General features: G+C 33.4%; 2 protein-coding genes across 14 annotated transcripts; both read right to left on the reverse strand.

The window, feature by feature from the left end:
- Positions 1 to 7,171: 7,171 nt before the first annotated feature.
- On the reverse strand, positions 7,172 to 8,869 carry LOC107956535 (protein STRICTOSIDINE SYNTHASE-LIKE 12). Its single transcript, XM_016892158.2, has 3 exons — positions 8,578 to 8,869; positions 8,147 to 8,416; positions 7,172 to 7,738 (listed from the first exon to the last, which is right to left on the reverse strand). The coding sequence occupies exons 1-3, from the start codon at positions 8,829 to 8,831 to the stop codon at positions 7,267 to 7,269; spliced, it is 996 nt and encodes a 331-aa protein (XP_016747647.2). The 5' UTR covers positions 8,832 to 8,869; the 3' UTR covers positions 7,172 to 7,266.
- A 3,860-nt stretch (positions 8,870 to 12,729) lies between these two features.
- On the reverse strand, positions 12,730 to 17,021 carry LOC107953357 (uncharacterized). 13 transcript variants are annotated; one of them, XR_005916026.1, is made up of 5 exons: positions 16,513 to 17,001; positions 16,015 to 16,138; positions 14,941 to 14,976; positions 13,647 to 13,691; positions 12,730 to 13,284 (listed from the first exon to the last, which is right to left on the reverse strand). XR_005916026.1 is itself a non-coding variant. In XM_016888647.2 (5 exons), exons 2-5 carry the CDS (start codon positions 16,107 to 16,109, stop codon positions 13,157 to 13,159), a joined length of 312 nt encoding a protein of 103 aa, XP_016744136.1. In that variant the 5' UTR covers positions 16,110 to 16,138; positions 16,513 to 17,001; the 3' UTR covers positions 12,730 to 13,156. The 13 variants fall into 13 exon arrangements, 1 of the variants encoding a protein (XP_016744136.1); XM_016888647.2 differs by having other exon boundaries at positions 13,647 to 13,699; XR_001699190.2 differs by having other exon boundaries at positions 16,015 to 17,021.
- Between the last annotated feature and the right edge of the window lie 1,019 nt (positions 17,022 to 18,040).

An 18,040-nucleotide genomic window follows, 5' to 3' on the forward strand; every position in this document is an offset into this window, starting at 1 on the left:
CACATGCCTCGCTCAAGTGGAAAATCTGAGTTTGTAGCAATTTCATCCATGTCATTGATATCTGAAGACTCATAATAAGTACCAAAGAATATACAAAAAAAACGTATAAATTTATGAATAATTATTTATACAATATGATTATGAATGAATGAATTATGTGGAAGAAAATCCAAAAGAATGAAATAATCAGAAATAATTATTCAAAAATAATAAAAGAATATTGGCTCAAAAAGGAATGCGAAGATGTATTTTATTAGAATAATGACGTTCAGACATTAGCCTATTTTACAAAGGAAATTCTATCACTTTTAGGCTAAAAACAAAAATGTTCTGAACATTACTCTACAAGGATTTCTTCTGCAGTTCAATTGTTCAGAACACTCCCAAGTTTATAAGGGCGAACATCTAATAAGATCTCTTCTCCAGTTGCTTCTTCGTATTCGGCACTGATGTGAACATTTCCCAACATTTCTTCATTCATCGCATTCCCTTCATTATCCGTATGATTGAGTAGCGGATTTTCTACACTGGAGGCCTCATCGAATTTGACAATGCCTATTTTAATGAATCTTTCAACTAGTTTCTTGAAGGCAATGCAATTCTCTATTGAATGCCCTGTAATTCCCGCATGGTAATCGCATTGTGCGTTCATGTCATACCATTTGGGATACGGAGGCTGTATGGGTTTTAAGTAACGAGGAGCAACAACATGTGCATCGAACAAGCTTTGATACAGCTCCTTATATGACATCGGAATTGGTGTGAACTGGAGCTTCTTGGTGCCTGGTTTCACTCCAGATTCTTGCTTTAAAGAACTCCGATGTCTGGTGGTTTCTGTCTTTGGCCAGCCCATAGTGATTGGTTTTGAGTGGCCTTTATTATATCTGTTCGCATTATTCCCCCTATTTTCCTTCTTCCTTGGGGCCTCTATAGTATCTGGGTACTCTGCCCTCACCTGCTTCATTTCTACTGGATCATCACGTGCAACAAGAAAATTGTTCCTCAAATTGGATCTTGGGCCCGTCAAGCCACTCATTGGTGTTGTTGTACCAGTCTGATATTGTTGAGATCTTATGGTAAAGAGTGCCCCTTGTAGGTGCCCATCTGGCTGGACCTGGACACTTGTCGGAGTACAATCTAAGAAATAAGCAAAATCCTCATTATCAACCTCAGAGTGGTCTATCAGGTCCTTCCTTTTTTCTAACTCTCCCGCTAGCAATCGGTTGAATTGGCTTATCATAGTTCTCTGTAATTCTAGCATCTGATCTCTCACCTTCTGTTGAAATTCAGTCAATTGCTCCTACATCTGTATCTGCATTCGCTCTAATCTCTCCAACCTTTGGTCAATTCTTTTAGTTTCTATTCGGGTACCGCAAGAATGTTGGTTTTCCAGATTAGCTGAAATAATTTTTACTCAATTAGGGTCTTTTAATGGTTGTTAATGCATATGATGTCATGTAATGCAAATGCATGAGATGTATGCCTAAAGAGACGTTGATTCTGATTCAATTACATTTAGAAAACTTTTCTATAAAGTAAATTCCTTTACATAAAGCAGATGCATGTACGGCCTCGCCCTTATATTCCAAGAGACAACATCGATATTTTTCTTTATCCGCATGTTTGTAATAATCTCGCCAATTTTCAATAGATACCACTGCTAGCTCCTTTTCTTAATCTTGGTCGCGATCCATCATCTGCCCATCTTCATAAGGCTCGCCAGCTTCTTTAAGGGAGTTGGAGCGGCGAAGGCTCTTAGACAATCGCCTTGAATCCTAAGGCCACGAAGCAAGGTCACGAACTCTTCCATTGCCCTTCTTGTGTTTCTCAGAATATATTCAGGCAGCCGTATCATTTTCCATTTTATCAAAGAATCCGTATTTCATGACAAGCTTTTTAATTTAGTAATCGAACTTGAATCAATATCTCTTTCCTAAGATGCAAGTGCAATGCAATCAAAACACAACAAGAGGGGTTAGTACAAAACATAAGCAAACAAGAAAAAAAGTACCCAGTCGGGTAACCACTAGGGATTTGGAGTGGCTCTACCTAGGTTAAGTTCCTAAGTCCACTATATGAGGTTTGGTTCTAAAGTCAAGGTACCCGAACCAGCAGATTCCTCGATCCTTACCCATTATAGGCTCATACAGACCGAGTTCGATTCAGGGGAATACATTTCCCTATGGTTGCACGGAGATGAAAATCTCACGAATACATAGGTACGAATGTATCCCGAAAGTGATCCACTATCCTGCACGGAGGTGAAAACCTCACGAAGGAGTAGCTTCTCACTCCCACTTAAAAAGGGTAAGACTAAACAGTCTTTGTGCAATATGATGCCAAGGTATAAAACTCAATTTTCAATAATCATACAATCAAATACAACGAAAGGATCGTAAATTTAAACCAAATTTTCAATTTTCGATAAAAAGACAAAAAGTAATCAACTCGTGGCTTGACTCTTTTATTTTAGTCCCCAGTGGTGTCGCTAAGCTGTTGACACCATTTTTTATTGAAAACGGGGTCGACTTGGGTTTTGAAAAATGAAAATGAAAATGGGAGTCGCCACCGATCCTTTTTTATGAGGTGTGATTGGATCACCTCAAAAAGTGGTTGTTTTTAATAAACGATTTAATTTTATTAAAACAACGATTTTGGTCCACGAAATTCAGAAAAATGGGTTCGGGAGTCGGTTACGCACGAGGAAGGATTAGCACCCTCGATACGCCCAAAATTGGTACCTAGTTGATTACTTAATGTCTTAGTGTCGAAAAACTGAAAACTTTAGAGAGATTTAAAATACGATCCTTAAAAAACTCGGATGACATTAATTGAAATTCGAGAGGATATTTGGCTATTTGGTTAAACGAGAAATCGAAACCCAGCACCTTAGGGTACGTTCCTCAAATTTCCAAACGCGAAACATTGTCTTATTTTGAAATTTTTTAAAAGGATATTTAGCTATTTGGTTGAATGAGAAAAATCGACACCCAGCACCTTAGGGCTTGTTTTCTCGAATTTCCCAAACGCAAAACATTGCCTTATTAAAAATTTTTTAAAAGGATATTAAGTCATTTGGTTGAACGAGAAAAATCAACACCCAGCACCTTAGGGCATGTTTTCTCGAATTTCCAAACGCAAAACATTGCCTTATTTAAAAAATTTTTTAAAAGGATATTTAGCCATTTGGTTGAACGAGAAAAATCGACACCCAGCACCTTAGGGCATGTTTTCTCGAATTTTCAAACGCAAAACATTGCCTTATTTTAAAAAAAAAATTAAAAGGATATTTAGCCATTTGGTTGAACGAGAAAAATCGACACCCAGCACCTTAGGGCATGTTTTCTCGAATTTCCCAAACGCAAAGCATTGCCTTAATTGGAAATATTTTCCTTTTTTTGAAATATGATATTTATATGCATAATAGAATAATAAACATGATAATGTGAATAAAAAATGAACAAAAAAAACGAATAATAAAATAAATCGATCATGCATATACCATGGCAAATAAATAAATAAATAAACTAAAGCATAAAAATGGACATATAAATAAATACATAAATGAACATAAAAAAACAATAAAGGAATATAGATAGAAATTATAAAATATGGACATGTGTATGTACATAAATTTATAAAAATATAAAAAATATGTGTATGTGTATGTGTAATTTAAAAATATTAAATAAAGAATATATATAAATAAGCATATACATATATATGTATGTAACTATCATAAAATAAAAAGTATATATATAGATATATGTATGAATCATAAAATATAAAGAACACATATATAAAATACATATTTTAAAAAAATGAAGAATATGTAAGTGTATATATATATTACAAAAAGTATGTGTGTAAGTATATAAAAAAATATATGTATATATAAAAAAACGTATATATATAAGGGCAATTATAATAATAATGATAATAATAATAATAATAACAATAATAATATTATTATTATTAAAAGTAATAATGTTAAAAAAATAATTGACTAAATAATAAAAGATGCTAAAAAAGGATTAAATTGAAATAAAAACGAAGATACAGGGCCAATTCGAAATAATAAATAACAAAAAGGATCAAATTGCGACACGCGTAAAAAGGGAAGGACCGAAACAGTAAATAAACCAAAGTTCTAAAACGCAGCACTTCAGTGGACTAAAATGAAACAAAAGTAAAACTTCAGGGCTAGATCCAAAATAAAAGAAAATAATGAAAAAAGGCTGAATTGAAGTGCGCTGTAGAGTCGAGGGACTATGCGCGCAATTATACCCTTTAAAGAAAACACGCGGATCATTCCCTCGGGTCAGGTCACCGCGCGGGTCAGGGCCAAAACGGCGTCGTTTTGGCACTTGACCCCTAAGGGTAAAACGGCGTCGTTTCCTTTTGGCTATTTAAGCCAATTTTTTTTTAAAAAAAAAACTCATTTCAGCCCCCCACCCTTAAAAAAAACAGAGCTCCTCTCCCCTCTTAAAGCTCCGGCCTGGATCCGATCAAACGTTCCGGCGTGCCTCCGCCGCAGGCGGTGGCCGGAGGTACAAAATGGAACCTTTCCGGTTCCTTTTTGAAGCCGATGACCTCTTGAGCACGGATCCAACACCGAATCTTGTGAAAGGTGAGCCCAACCCCGAAAAACGAAGAGTAACCGTTCGTCTCCTCCTCCTCCGGCGCGGCACAGGTAAGGTTTTTTTTATTTCTGTTGTTTTTTCTAGTTATTTAGCGTTAAAGATGAAAATAAACAGAAAAAAAAAGTAGTAGATTCGGACACAAAAAAAAAATCACATTTTATTTCTTGTTTTTTTTTTCAAAGGGATTGAACCCCCCATTACAGTGATTCGAATGGCTTTTTATAGCCAGTTACAAGCTTTTTCTTTTTATTTTTACTCTATTTTTGCTTCTTAATGTTGCGTGTTGCAAGTGAACAGTTGGGAGCAGGTGAGCGGCGATGGGACATGCGCGGCGGCCAGCAGAACGGCGGTGGCCGAGCAAGTGGGGTGCGACGGCACTAGGGTTTCAGAAAAGCTAAAACCCTAGTTTGACCTTTAGTATTTGGGCTTGGGTCTTGGTTTGGGCTGAAGGGTATTGGGTTAGTTGGGCTGGTGGGTTAGTTTAATTGGTTTAGTTTTTTGTTTTTGTAATTGGGCCCGGGCAAATGGGCTTGTACAACATGGGCCACTCTACAGCTTCTTCTTCAAGGTGTTGTCGTCCTCAATTATCACAGCTGTGTGACTCGATTCTGATAAGATAGTAGCACTAATAATGATCGGATTGAAACCAGGTGGGATCTGAGGCCTATTTCTCTTACTTTCTCCTACCCCCACCAATTTGGACCGGTCTTTCTCAAGGGTAGATTGTGGCTCTTTTCCATTTGCCTTCGTGATTGACCCACCACTAATTTTCCCTCCACGTGAATCCTTCACCAACCCCTTCAGAATTTGATCCCTTTAAAATCTCTCGCCTTGACTCTTTCCATTTCAAAATTACCTTATTTTTCGTTTGAGTATTTTCAATTTCCTTATCAAAACCAACTTTATTCTAATCACCATTATCTTCAAAGATTTGGAAGCATGATTTTCTTACTCCCTCAACTAACAGTTGACCTTGTTTTCATTTCATAGTAGACTTCCTCAAAATATTTGGGCTTCGTCTATGGGTTGGAGCTTGCTTCCAAGATCCGTATAGAAAAACTAGATCCTTCACAGCACTCGCAGTTGTAATCATCACAATATCAATAGTCAACACCATCGTTGGCTTCGTCGAGTCCACCCTTTTCCCATTCCCTTGTTGTTCCGGATAACTCTACTTAGTGTGCCCATAGCAACCACACTCGTAACAGATGACAGGCAAGCCATTGTACTCCACATATTGAACATGACCATCAATGCCATCAACTGTGCCGCCCTAAACTCGGTCGGGACGGTCCAACTTGAATTTCGAATGTCACATTAGCCACCGAAGTGACTCTATGTTAAAACACCACAAAACACATCATTCAACCAATCACACCACACAATTGCAACATGATCCATATTAAAAAGATATCTTATTTGCATGCTTTTCTATTCAAATCATAAAAATAGCTCAAGAAAAATCAATTTCTTTAACACCTACGAACCCACCTCGCGGCAAACCCCCAACTAGAAACCCTAGCAGCACACAGATAACTGGAGAACACCCAACTCGCAACCTACCCTGATAACATCAGTTCACAACTTACCCTGCGAACTCGTTATTGGGTGATTTAACACATTTTTACTAGTAGCTTGTCTGTATTTTTACTAGCAAAATTTTTTGCATATTGTTATTGGTGGTTTTAAGCACAACAGGCTTAAGCCTATACTATTTTGGAGTTCAGATGATGAGTTCTAGGGAACTCGTGGTGTGTATCTGATGAATGAGTAGGATTATTGCATTGAAACATTGAGTTGTATTGACTTGCCAAATTGGTTGAATTTTATAAATTGATGAATGATTGTTTGATAGATTAAATGTTCATTTTGTATAGACTCACACTGGCTCACCCCTACTTTACTCTTTACAGACAGTTCTCAGGACTAGGCTCGGATTCGACATTCAGAGGTCTCTTTACGAAATTTTTGGCACATAAATTTTTATTAAAATTTCCTTTCTTATTATTTCGATATTATTCTTATTTTTATTTGAGATTGTAAGGTTCATTTAAATTCGGACTGTGATATGAGACATTTTTTAACTAGGATTTTTGCATGCACTGCACAAATGGTAAATCTAAGCTTTTAACAAGGGATTTTTCAATGCAATCAACTAAGTTTTTTTTTTAAATGGCATGATCAATAAATAAATTAAACTTAACAACAGATGGCCTAATTAATCGGAGTTTCAACAATGTTTTTTTTCAACCATGCTAAGTTTTGAAATTTTAACGAAAAAGTGATTTTAGAATTAGACGTTTTTACTAGTAATTTCAACCATATTTCTTCAAAATTAAATGATAAGTTAAAACAAATCATCAAAATTAGTTTATAGGTCTAGTTGATGCATGTCATTTAAGCTTAGATGGATGAATTCTTAATTCTCATTGGTTGGATGAGATCAAACAATTTCAAAATAGTAATCAAATTATAATTTTTTTAATTGACTACTGATATAGTTTACAATATGTGTAAATGTCGAATACGAAAAATCCGAACACCATATCTTATTACTATTGCATTACATGATGGGGTAGCCACTTCCTTTTATTATTAACTTCAGTTTCAGGTTTTTTAAACTTTAATGATTTAATAAAACACCAATGAAATCCACTAATCTTGATACTATATAAAGCTTAATACCAAACTCTTGAACTTCAGACACTGATTTATTTCCATACCATCGCTCAAGATTAACTGTTTCTAAAACAGTGCCATTTCCATTGATCCTTACTCCAGTTGGCAACAAACTCGAATCCATTCGTGGAACTACCCTTGCGGCCGCTAGCCAGAACTTGTTTAATCGCGTCCTCTTAATGTTATCCGGGGTTGGCTGTATGGTTGCGATGACGGACCCACCACCCTGAAGTGAAATCTTTCGAGTCCGGTTCGCGGTGAACTCAGTAACCATGACAAATTTTTCTTCTTCATCGACTGCCACCCCGGCTGCAAACGAAAGATTCCTAATCAACACGGTCACTTGCTTGGTTTTGGCATCATACTTCAACAGTCTCCCCGTCGAATCCATAACACTTGCTGCTATGTCGAGTTGCCTGCAAGATTAGACATATTGTTGTCATGGGCAAATTTAGAAAAAAAATTTAAGAACCAAAATTGAATTATAAATTCTTAAGGTTTCAAAATATAATTTTATCATATGTTAATTTTTTATTTATCATTTTTTAAAGGATTAAATATATATATTTTGGAGGTCAAAGTGCAATTTTATCATTTTATAATTTTATTATTTATGAATAGATTGAATTGCAATTTTCTATCCCCCATGACTGTTTTGTTTTAGTTTGTCATTGAGTCTTTGGAGGTCTTTGAGGGTGTACATCCGATGGTTTTTAAACCAGACCGGTGGTCAAACCATTTAGGTCACCGGTTTAATACTTAATCGGTTAGACAAAAAATATTTGAAGTAAAATGAAGAATCAGAAAGAGGAAGATAAGGTTACGTTATATCGAAAATGGAGCTGGCATCAGTGAAGTAGACATTTCCAGTAGGTTGATGGACATCGACACCGTTGCAGAAACGGTAAGGTTCAGCATCTGCGGCAATGGAAAGTTGAGTTACCAATCCTCCTCTAGGACCCAAAACTCCGAATCCGAAAAAAGCATCGCAAACATACAACTGATTTGTTCGGTGGTGCAATGCCATCCCTAATGGCCTTCCACAAACCGGATTTGGATTGGCAGTTTCTGTGCCGTCGCACACCGACTTTGGCCTAAAAAAATTAATGTCATTATCCATATCGAATACCAATAAATTAACTACTTTAATCTATTGAATCTCACAATTTTATTCAGAAATTTTTTTTTATCCTCCATTTTCGTTTTACTGTTCATGAAACTAAGGTAAAATAAGTTAAGAGAATGCAATTTTCACCTGTTAGGAGCGGCAAATCCAAACTCTTCAAAGCCAATGGTTGGGCCTAGATATTTTAGAATTCTACCGTCGGCTATACCAGTAAAGAACCGTGGGATTGTCAACTCAAATGCAAGTGCCTCGGGGCCGGTCGCATTTTTCGGCAATCGAATCTTGGTGAAGGAAATTGCTGAAACAATAGGTGAAAGAAAACAAAAGAGGATTACCAAAGTGGTTTTGGTTTTGATTCTCAAGAACATGAAGTTTGTTGCCATTTTCAAACAAATGTAATTTGATATATATCTCTACATTTGGTGCTAATAAACTTAAGCTATTTATATGGGATTGTAACATAGCTCTGGCAATGCTATTTTCTACCTTTACCAGAAAATTAATTATGGCTTTAATGGGTTTAGCTTGTAGCAATGATGGGGAAAAATGACTGGCCTGCTGAGTCAAATTAGTCATCGCAAAACACAAAAATTAATACACTTTTTATATCCTACTTTAGTTGTGTTGATAATAGTTATATTTTTTGGTACTTAAATTTTTTAATGTATTTAAGTGTTAATATTATTAGTTAATTATGAATTTAATGTATTTAAGTGTTAATATTATTAGTTAATTATGAATTTTCATTAATCAAACTACATTTAACGAATTAAATACACAATTAAATAAATTCGAAATTAACACTAAATTTATTCTATTAACAAAATGATGAGAACTCAAACCTACTATTATTAGTGATTAGCTTTCATTAAATCAACCGTAAAACTTGAATTAAACATTAAAAGTCAATATTGTTATCTTTATACAAGTGCTACATTAAAAGATTTAAACTCACGGACCAAATAATATAATAAACCAATAATAAAACAATCCAAACTTACTCCACTTTAAAAGAGTGTTCATGTTTAGGAAAAAAATCGATTTTAAGATGGATATGTGAATTTTTAATTTAAATTAGTCAAAGAGTTTTTTCTTTTTACATACGCTAATCTGAAGGGGCAAGCAGTGGTCTTGGCCCCAAAACTAAAATCCTTTCAATTCAGTTCTCTTATAAATAGAAAAATTATAAAATAATATATATAGTGAAATTGCATTTCAACCCCCAAAATAAAAAATTTTCTATTTAATTCTCTTATAAATGAATAAAGAAATTATAAATTAATATATAGTAAAATTGCACTTTTAACTCCCCTAAAAATGAAAAGAAAAATTATGTTTAAGTAAATAAATAAAGTACAAAGGACTAAAGTTACCAATTTGAAAAGTACAGGGACTAAAATTGACCAAATAAAAGTACAGAGACTAAATCCACAACTTTTGTTAAGTATAGGGACTAATTAGCATAATTTAACCCCAATTAATTATCAAGGTATTGCATCAATCCTAAGTTGTTGTTGAGTTAATTTGTGGCACCATCTCAATCAACAACATTATTAATATTATAAATTCTATCACACGCGTATGTGTATGGAAACCACACATTTTGAACACAAATGTGTGTTTAAAACTAACATACAATATGTTAGAAAAAATTGTAGTATAAGAAAAAAGCTTAAGGTGCAAGAAAAGAAAATTTAAAAAAGAGAAATAGACTTGAAGCGTGATTCACAGTCCTTTAAGGCTTTAATTTTACCTCTAGGATACAACAAGTCTTAAAACAACAAAAAAAAAACATAATAATAAAAACATCATTATTAATTTTATATATAGGCACGTTGTGTTTTTCATCAAAAAAATATGTCACTTGATACGTAACTTGTGCTACAAGTTACATTTTTTCACTACATTACAACTTTCCAAAAAAGATATATTTATTCAAAGTCTTTTTTGAAAGTTACAATTATTCAAATATTGTTTATGTGTAAATAAAAAATTATTATTATTTCTAAAATAAAAATAATAATTGTATATATAATTATTTGCACCACCTAACTTAAGCCCAAGTTCCCATCTTTTGACCTTATATGCATAAAACCCGATCAATAAGCCCACTTATATAGTGGGTTATACACCCAACTCAATTATCCAAGTTAGAAAAAAAAAATTATTTAAATTTTTTATAATTTATATATGTTAGCAATGTAAAATTACTAACATTGCTAACCACTAACACAATAAATAATGAAACGTATTATTTGAAACTAATTAATAATATAACACATAAAAATGAATGATATTAATATATAGAATTAAAGGAGGCAATAAATTGAGTATAATAAACTTAAAATGTAAAAAATTATCAAAATAAAACTTTGGTTGAGACTTAAATTGAAAGTTTTGCTAATCTAATTGGCATGGTTTCAAATCTCCTAATATGCATATTTTTATTGATTTTTAAATAAAATTACTAAAGTACCTTCACAAACTGAGTTGGGATCCAGTTGTGAGTAACACCAACGGTAATAAAATGCGTATAATAAAATCAAAATGTTGCTATGGTTGAATGATAATTTTAAAAATTTTCTAATATAATTGACATAGGTTTAAATATCACTATATACATTTATTTTTATTTTTTAAAATTTAAAAAATTAAAATATCTTCAAATGATATATTTTATTTTAAATACAAAAAAAAATATTTTTATACTTTTTCTAAATTTATGTTATTTAACTCGCTATACCAACTCCGACATAAGAAATTGAAAAGATGCTCCCATCACGTGTAAGGTAAGACGTAACAAACTGAAAAAGAGTAACAACATAAAAGACGTAAGTTTGGATTTTGATTTCAACTTCCAACAGTAAATCAACAGATTATATTTTTATTATTAAGTCTTCACTTCTTTTTTTATTATCAGGATTTGTAAACCAATGAAATCCACTAACCTTGATGCTATATCAAGCTTAGAACCAAACTCTTCAACTCCACACACTGATATATTTCAAGATTAATTGTTCTTAAAACTGTGCCATTTCCATTCATCCCATCCTTAGTCCTATGACCCTCGCTAAAATTTCGGATTCCTAAGGTTTATGACCCCAGAGCCAAATCTTGCGACCCCTGCTGCAAACGTAAGATTCCTAAACAACACTGTCACTTGCTTCCTTTCGACATCCTACTTCAACAACCTCCCCATTGTCTGATATATACCGGACTAAATATTTTAAGAAAAATGAAGAATCGTACCTTATCTCGTACGCAGAACTGGCATCAGTGAAGTAGACATTTCCGGTTGGTTGATGGACGTAGACAGCATTGCAAAAACGATTACGGTTCTACATCTGCAGTGGTGAAAAGTTGGGTATCTTACAAGCCCTTATCGTTTAGGATCAAGTGAAATATCAAATTTATGAAATTAAATTTCTATTTTTAAGTTTATAATTATTAATTGTAAGTTAGATTAGAATGTGATTTTACTTTTAAGTGATGGCAACCTTTTCTTTTGTATTATTTATGAAATCGTTTTAATTGATTGACCAGAGCAAAAATTTAAATATAATTAAATGACTTGTTTACAATATAGGTAAATGTCGAATATGAAAAATTCGAGCACCATATCTTATTACTATTGCATTACATGATGGGGTAGCCACTTCCTTTTATTATTAACTTCAGTTTCAAGTTTTTTAAACTTTAATGCTTTAATACAACACCAATGAAATCCACTAACACTACACCAAAACAGGTTTTTAGCGGCGTTTTTTTATGCCTTTAAAGCGCCGCTATTGTCAACGCCGCTATAGATCAGGACCTTTAGCGGCGCTTTTTACAAAAACGCCGCTATAGATTAGGACCTTTAGCGGCTCTTTTTACAAAAACGCTGCTATAAATCAGAACCTTTAGCGACGCATCTTTCACAAACGCCGCTATAGCTCAAGACCTTTAGCGGCGCTTTTTTCACAAACGCCGCTATAGCTCAAGACATTTAGCAACGCTTTGATTACAAACGCCGCTAAAAGTACCATTCTTTTAAAAAACATTTAAAAATATTAAATATTAAAATCAAACCTTATTAATATCAAAAATTAATTAGTATTAAATATATACTTTTAGTCAAAAAGATAGTATTTAATCATATAATAAATTATTTTTTTAGTCAAAATATTAAAAAATCATGTTAAATTTCAAGTTCAAATAGTGCAACTAATTGATTGCAAAAAAAAAAAGCACAAGTTCAAAATGTACAGTAATAAACTTGAAAATTTATAGACTAAAATGGAAATTCAAAAACCCTCTGAAATTAGACTGAAATGGGTTTACTACATCCACTGTTTACTACATGAGTTTATTGCTTCTATAAACTCAAATTAGACATTGTTGAGGAAATATAACACATTCTGATAATACCATTGATAGCTACAACTGCTTTCTCCAGCTCCAGCCTTGGCATATTTTTCTTTCATTGATCGTGCAGAACCTATGACTAACTTCATGCTGGGCACTGTTCATCTCAAATCATAAATTACAAAGCCTGCCTTCAACATGAAATAAGAAAAATATAGCATGATGAATTTCCTTTACTCAATTTCGTACTGATCCATGAATGAAGCTACAAAAGGATGTTCAGATCCCTATCCTGAAATGAGGATTAAAGAGAGTGATAAAACAATTAACTCTTTCTAGGTAAGTTAAATATAATACAAAATCAATGCCTCTTTCTAGGACCCTCAGTTGCAGCTTTCACATCCTTTGAACTGGAACCACCCTTATTGTTATTAAGCATGAGCGACCTAATGAGTATGTTTTGTTGGTCTGTCTTTATGTGCTGGCTCTCTGGATATACATGGAAGAGTAAAATTGTCTAGCTTGTGAATAAGAACAAATCTCGAAGCAGTTTTCTTGCACTCTTCTTATTATCTTGGGGAATCCACAAGATAACAAGCAGATAATTGCATGCATGTACAAATTATAAAATAAGAGGCTATAAACAAAGCTATTGGATGTTTACTTTCTTGCATTTATGTATAAACCAAAAATCAATAACATATAACATTAAAATCAAATTATAATAGCAATTTAATCACTATTAAACACTGATACATTAAAAAGTGCATTATCAATTCAAGACATAAGTAAAGAATATGTTTCCCTCAAGACATATTGAAAGTCCAAGATAAGTTGAAGTTTACAGTTACCTGGAGGAGAAGTATTGTGCTCACAAATATAAACTCGCATCCCCCCTGCAAAACTTTGCAAATAAACAAAACAATTTTGATCCAACGAAGAATATAGGTAATTGCAGTAATTCATGATTATTTTATATGCAAAATATTGCAGCACTGTAAATGATTGCAATAATTCAAGCTACACAGTCACCCAACAAGTTTCCCTCTAGATGCCTAACCAAGCTGATTCGCTCTTTAACCAAATAAGAAACTCTTCTTAGCTTGTTTCGATAGGCATATTATATTATATGAATGGAATTGGAAAATAGGTTATATTTTTCTATATGTTTCAGGAAGATTCTTTGAGAGAAATAGCATGAAATACTTAAAGAGTTCCAATGATAGATGGAAACAAAAGCAGGGCAATAAAAGAAGCTAAGTGGGTAGGGGGCTCCACTGTCTTACTATCTTCCAGGATCCTGATGTGCGACGCTTTTGTGTGGCAAGATAGAGTTAAGGTAATTGTTAAAGAAAATAGATACAGAGAGATAATACAAAAAGCTATTCTTTGAGAAGTATCTAAACTCCATTGACACACAGAACACATGGGGAAATTGATGTAGGCTGAAGAGAGGAGCACAGAACATTCTAAAGAAAGACCATAACATGTCCAAAATCCAAACATAAAGGATAAGACCTCCAGTGCCAGACCAGCAATTTCTTAATCCTTCATTACTTAACAGATGAAAGGAACAATCATAAAGCGTGCTTACAAGAGAATGCTAAACAGGCAAACATGACACTGTATTTAATTAGTACATTCAAGTGTTTGGTACCCAAAACTCACGGGAAACTATCCCAAACCGAAACTAAGAATTTTACTAAAGACAACTGATAATAGCAACTCCAAGATATTTATGGATCAATATAGAGCATAGCCAATAAAAACCTTACTTCTGCAAATAAATTTCCTTTACTCAATTTCGTACCAATTAAATCTGAAATGAAAACTCCAAAACCCGATGCTTAGCTCAAATAATTCATGTAATTATCCTTTCAAGGTGGCACCGAGAAAGTCCGGAATTTGAATCCAGAAGTCTACAATTCTTCCTATATCCAGACCTAGTTTTTTTTTAATAAAAATGAATAATAATAAACCTTCAACTCCATTTTTGGCACATTAACTCAGCTAAAATTTCTCATACATATAACTAAACATTCAAGTTCCTTAAGAAAATTCACTAATTCCACAAAAAAGGAACAGCTTAAAACCGACAGAACAAAAATACAATAAAGGCAATAAAAAAGGTTAAATTCTTATTACCTCTTGTAACCCAAGATAGTTCCTCTTACGTAGAGTCTGCAATAAGGAAGTTAAAAAAACATGGAGATACGACTTATTATCAACAACTGTAAATAATAGAAAATGTGAGCAGTTAACAATGAAATGCTGGGAAGCTCAAAAACTCATGAAGACAAATTTTGACATCAACAAGGAGAACAAGTTAACGAACCAAATTAAAATCTTAACTCTTGCAGATATTAGATTCAGATACATGAATTTTCCAATTTTCTTCTAATAAGATATTATTAGATAATACAATATGTAAAGCTTTTCCATTGCATAATTCAATTCGAATTCGCATTCTACTTAGACTAATACCATGGCTCTAAACTCAATAATGGGAATTAAGCTATTCTTTTTCTTCAATAAACACAATAAGAGCTATATCTAACTTACAATAGATTCATCCATTGCTGCAACTCTACTTTCTAGCTTTGAAACATATCTAACTTTAGTCATAAATGTAAAGATCTACCAATATTAAACCGTGAAGCCTTATTATTAAGTCGCCAAAAATCAAAAGGAAAAAAAACACAATAAATCAACAATAAATCAAGATACATTTCCAGTCGTAATAATTACAGAAAACAGAAACAATTGGGTTGAATATTGAGGACAAACTTGGAATCATCTGTTAATCTACCATCGTAAGTAAACCGAGACAAAAGAACCTATCATGTGACAAACTAACAAAGAGTAACAAGAGTACCAAGCAAGAAGAACAAATTATAATCCTAGCTTCGAAAAAGAGTACCAAAGTTTCAGGAAAACATAAATCAAACAAATACTTGTTAAAAAAAAGCTAAATGCAACCACAATTCACTTCAAAGAGTTCAAACAAATTTCATGCCCTCCAAGCCAATGGAAGAAATAACCCTCGTTGCTTAATAAAACCTCCATGTTGTTTATAACAATTTTACTTCAAAATAGAAGTGTTCAATAGGTATAATAGACAAGAAGACATAGTCCAGACTAAGGAGAAAATATATCAGCACTAAAGATGAAATAAAAGACCTCCCTAAAATGGGGAGGGAAGGAACAAAAGGGGCAAACCTGGAAGTGGGGAGGGAAGGAAAGTTGTGAAAAGGGTTAAAAGCGAGGAGATTTATCACATCAAGTTGAAAAGGGTTCTGGTTCTCCGTCTCCATCTTCAGCTGGCGTTGGTATGTAGTGCTTGCTGTTAAGCAAGGCTATTAGTTCGGCTTCTTAAAACCTAATACAGAAACACTCACAAAAATTCCAAGAATGAAAATCTAAGTTCATGGTTCCATTAGATCTGACTACCACAAAGCTCGGCACTTTCCTCACTGAACCAAAACAATATTCAAAAACAATTTTTTTAAAAAAAAAATCTGAAATGAAATGAAAAATGAAAAATGAAAAAAGAACAATGAACTGGAGAAGGATCTACGAGGAGAAAAAATAAAATTTTTGGAATCGAAAGATGGCAGCCCTTGGATTTGCACTTGCAGCGGCGAATGTAAAAAGGAAATTGAAATTTATTCAAAACAAAATGGAAATAAATTAAACAAGGAAGAGTGAAATTTATACGAGAGAAGGAGCAAGACAACTAGGCGGAGAAATTTTAAAAGTGAAATTCGATGATGGATCTGCCACCCTGAAGTGTAATCTTTCGATTCCGGTTTGCAGTGAAGTCGGTAACCATGACAAATTTTTCTTCTTCATCGACTGCCACCCCGGCTGCCAACGAAAGATTCCTCAACAACACGGTCACTTCCTTGGTTTTGGCATCGTACTTCAACAGTCTCCCCGTCGAATCCATAACACTTAACGCTATGTCAAGTTGCCTGCAAGAATAGACAAACTGTTGTCATGGGCAAATCTAGAAAAAAGTTTTTAAAAAGCGTCCTAATTGAATTATAAATTTTTGAGATATCAAAATATAATTTTATCATATTTTTTTTTCATTTATCATTTTTTTCAAAGGATTAAACATTTTTTTGGAGGCTAAAGTGCAATTTGATATCATTTATGAATAGATTGAATTGCAATTTTCTATCGCTCGTGACTGTTTTGTTCCAATTTGTCGTTTGAGTCTTTGGAGGTGGTGTTACATCCACTGGTTTTTAAACCAAATCTGTGATCAATCTAGTTAGGGCACTGGTTCATTAGTCCAATTGGTTCAATTGAAAAATTTTAAAATATCTGGTTCAACCGATTTTTTAATCGTTCAATTGGCTCATACTAGTTCCAATTTAATCAGTTCAAAGACACACTTCGAACCGATCCATCAACCAGTTCCAGATCCAATCGATTCAGTCCAATTCAAACTACAACGGTTATATCTCAATGTATCCATTATAAAAAAAAAATAGTGTTAGAGATAAAAATATTTTAAGTAGAATGAAGAATCGGAAAGAAGCAAATAAGGTTATGTTATATCGAAAACGGAACTGGCATCAGTGAAGTAGACATTTCCAGTATGTTGATGGACATCGACACCGTTGCAGAAACGGTAAGGTTCACCATCTGCGGCAATGGAAAGTTAAGTTACCAATCCTCCTCTAGGACCCAAAACTCCGAATCCGAAACATGCATCACAGACATACAACTGATTTGATTGGTGGTGCAATGCCATCCCTGATGACCTTCCACAAACCGGATTTGGATTGGCAATTTTCGTGCCATCGCACATCGACTTTGACCTAAAAAAATTAATGTCATGATCCATATCGAATAGCAATATATTAACTACTTTGATCCATTGAGTCTCAGAATCTTATTCAGAAATTTCCTTTTTTTACCCTCCATTTTCGTAACATATGGGATTGTAACATAGCTTTGGCAATGCTATTTGCTACCTTTACCAGAAAACTAATTATGGTTTTAATGGGTTTATCTTGTAGCAATGATGGGAATAAATGCCTGGCCTCAAATTAATGATCGCAAAAAAATTTAATACACTATTCGTGCTCCAATGTAGTATTTGTGTTTAATAATATTTATATATTAATTTGGGGTAATTACTAACTTTTTAATGTTTAATTCGGATTTTATAATTGATTTGATGAAAATTTATGATTAACTAATAATATTAACAATTAACTTTCATCAACTC

The sequence above is a fragment of the Gossypium hirsutum genome, chromosome D07 (assembly GCF_007990345.1).
Source record: "Gossypium hirsutum isolate 1008001.06 chromosome D07, Gossypium_hirsutum_v2.1, whole genome shotgun sequence".
Classification (NCBI taxonomy): Eukaryota; Viridiplantae; Streptophyta; class Magnoliopsida; order Malvales; family Malvaceae; genus Gossypium; species Gossypium hirsutum.

Coding starts and splice junctions, on each gene's coding strand:
- LOC107953357 (XM_016888647.2), bottom strand. CDS start 16,109: ATGGAGACGGAGAACCAGAACCCTTTTCAACTTGATGTGATAAATCTC. Junction 14,977..16,014: donor CCTTCCCTCCCCACTTCCAG/GTTTGCCCCTTT, acceptor TCCTTATTGCAG/ACTCTACGTAAGAGGAACTA. Junction 13,700..14,940: donor ACTATCTTGGGTTACAAGAG/GTAATAAGAATT, acceptor TTATTTGCAAAG/TTTTGCAGGGGGGATGCGAG.
- LOC107956535 (XM_016892158.2), bottom strand. CDS start 8,831: ATGGCAACAAACTTCATGTTCTTGAGAATCAAAACCAAAACCACTTTG. Junction 8,417..8,577: donor GGATTTGCCGCTCCTAACAG/GTGAAAATTGCA, acceptor TAATTTTTTTAG/GCCAAAGTCGGTGTGCGACG. Junction 7,739..8,146: donor AGCTCCATTTTCGATATAAC/GTAACCTTATCT, acceptor CTAATCTTGCAG/GCAACTCGACATAGCAGCAA.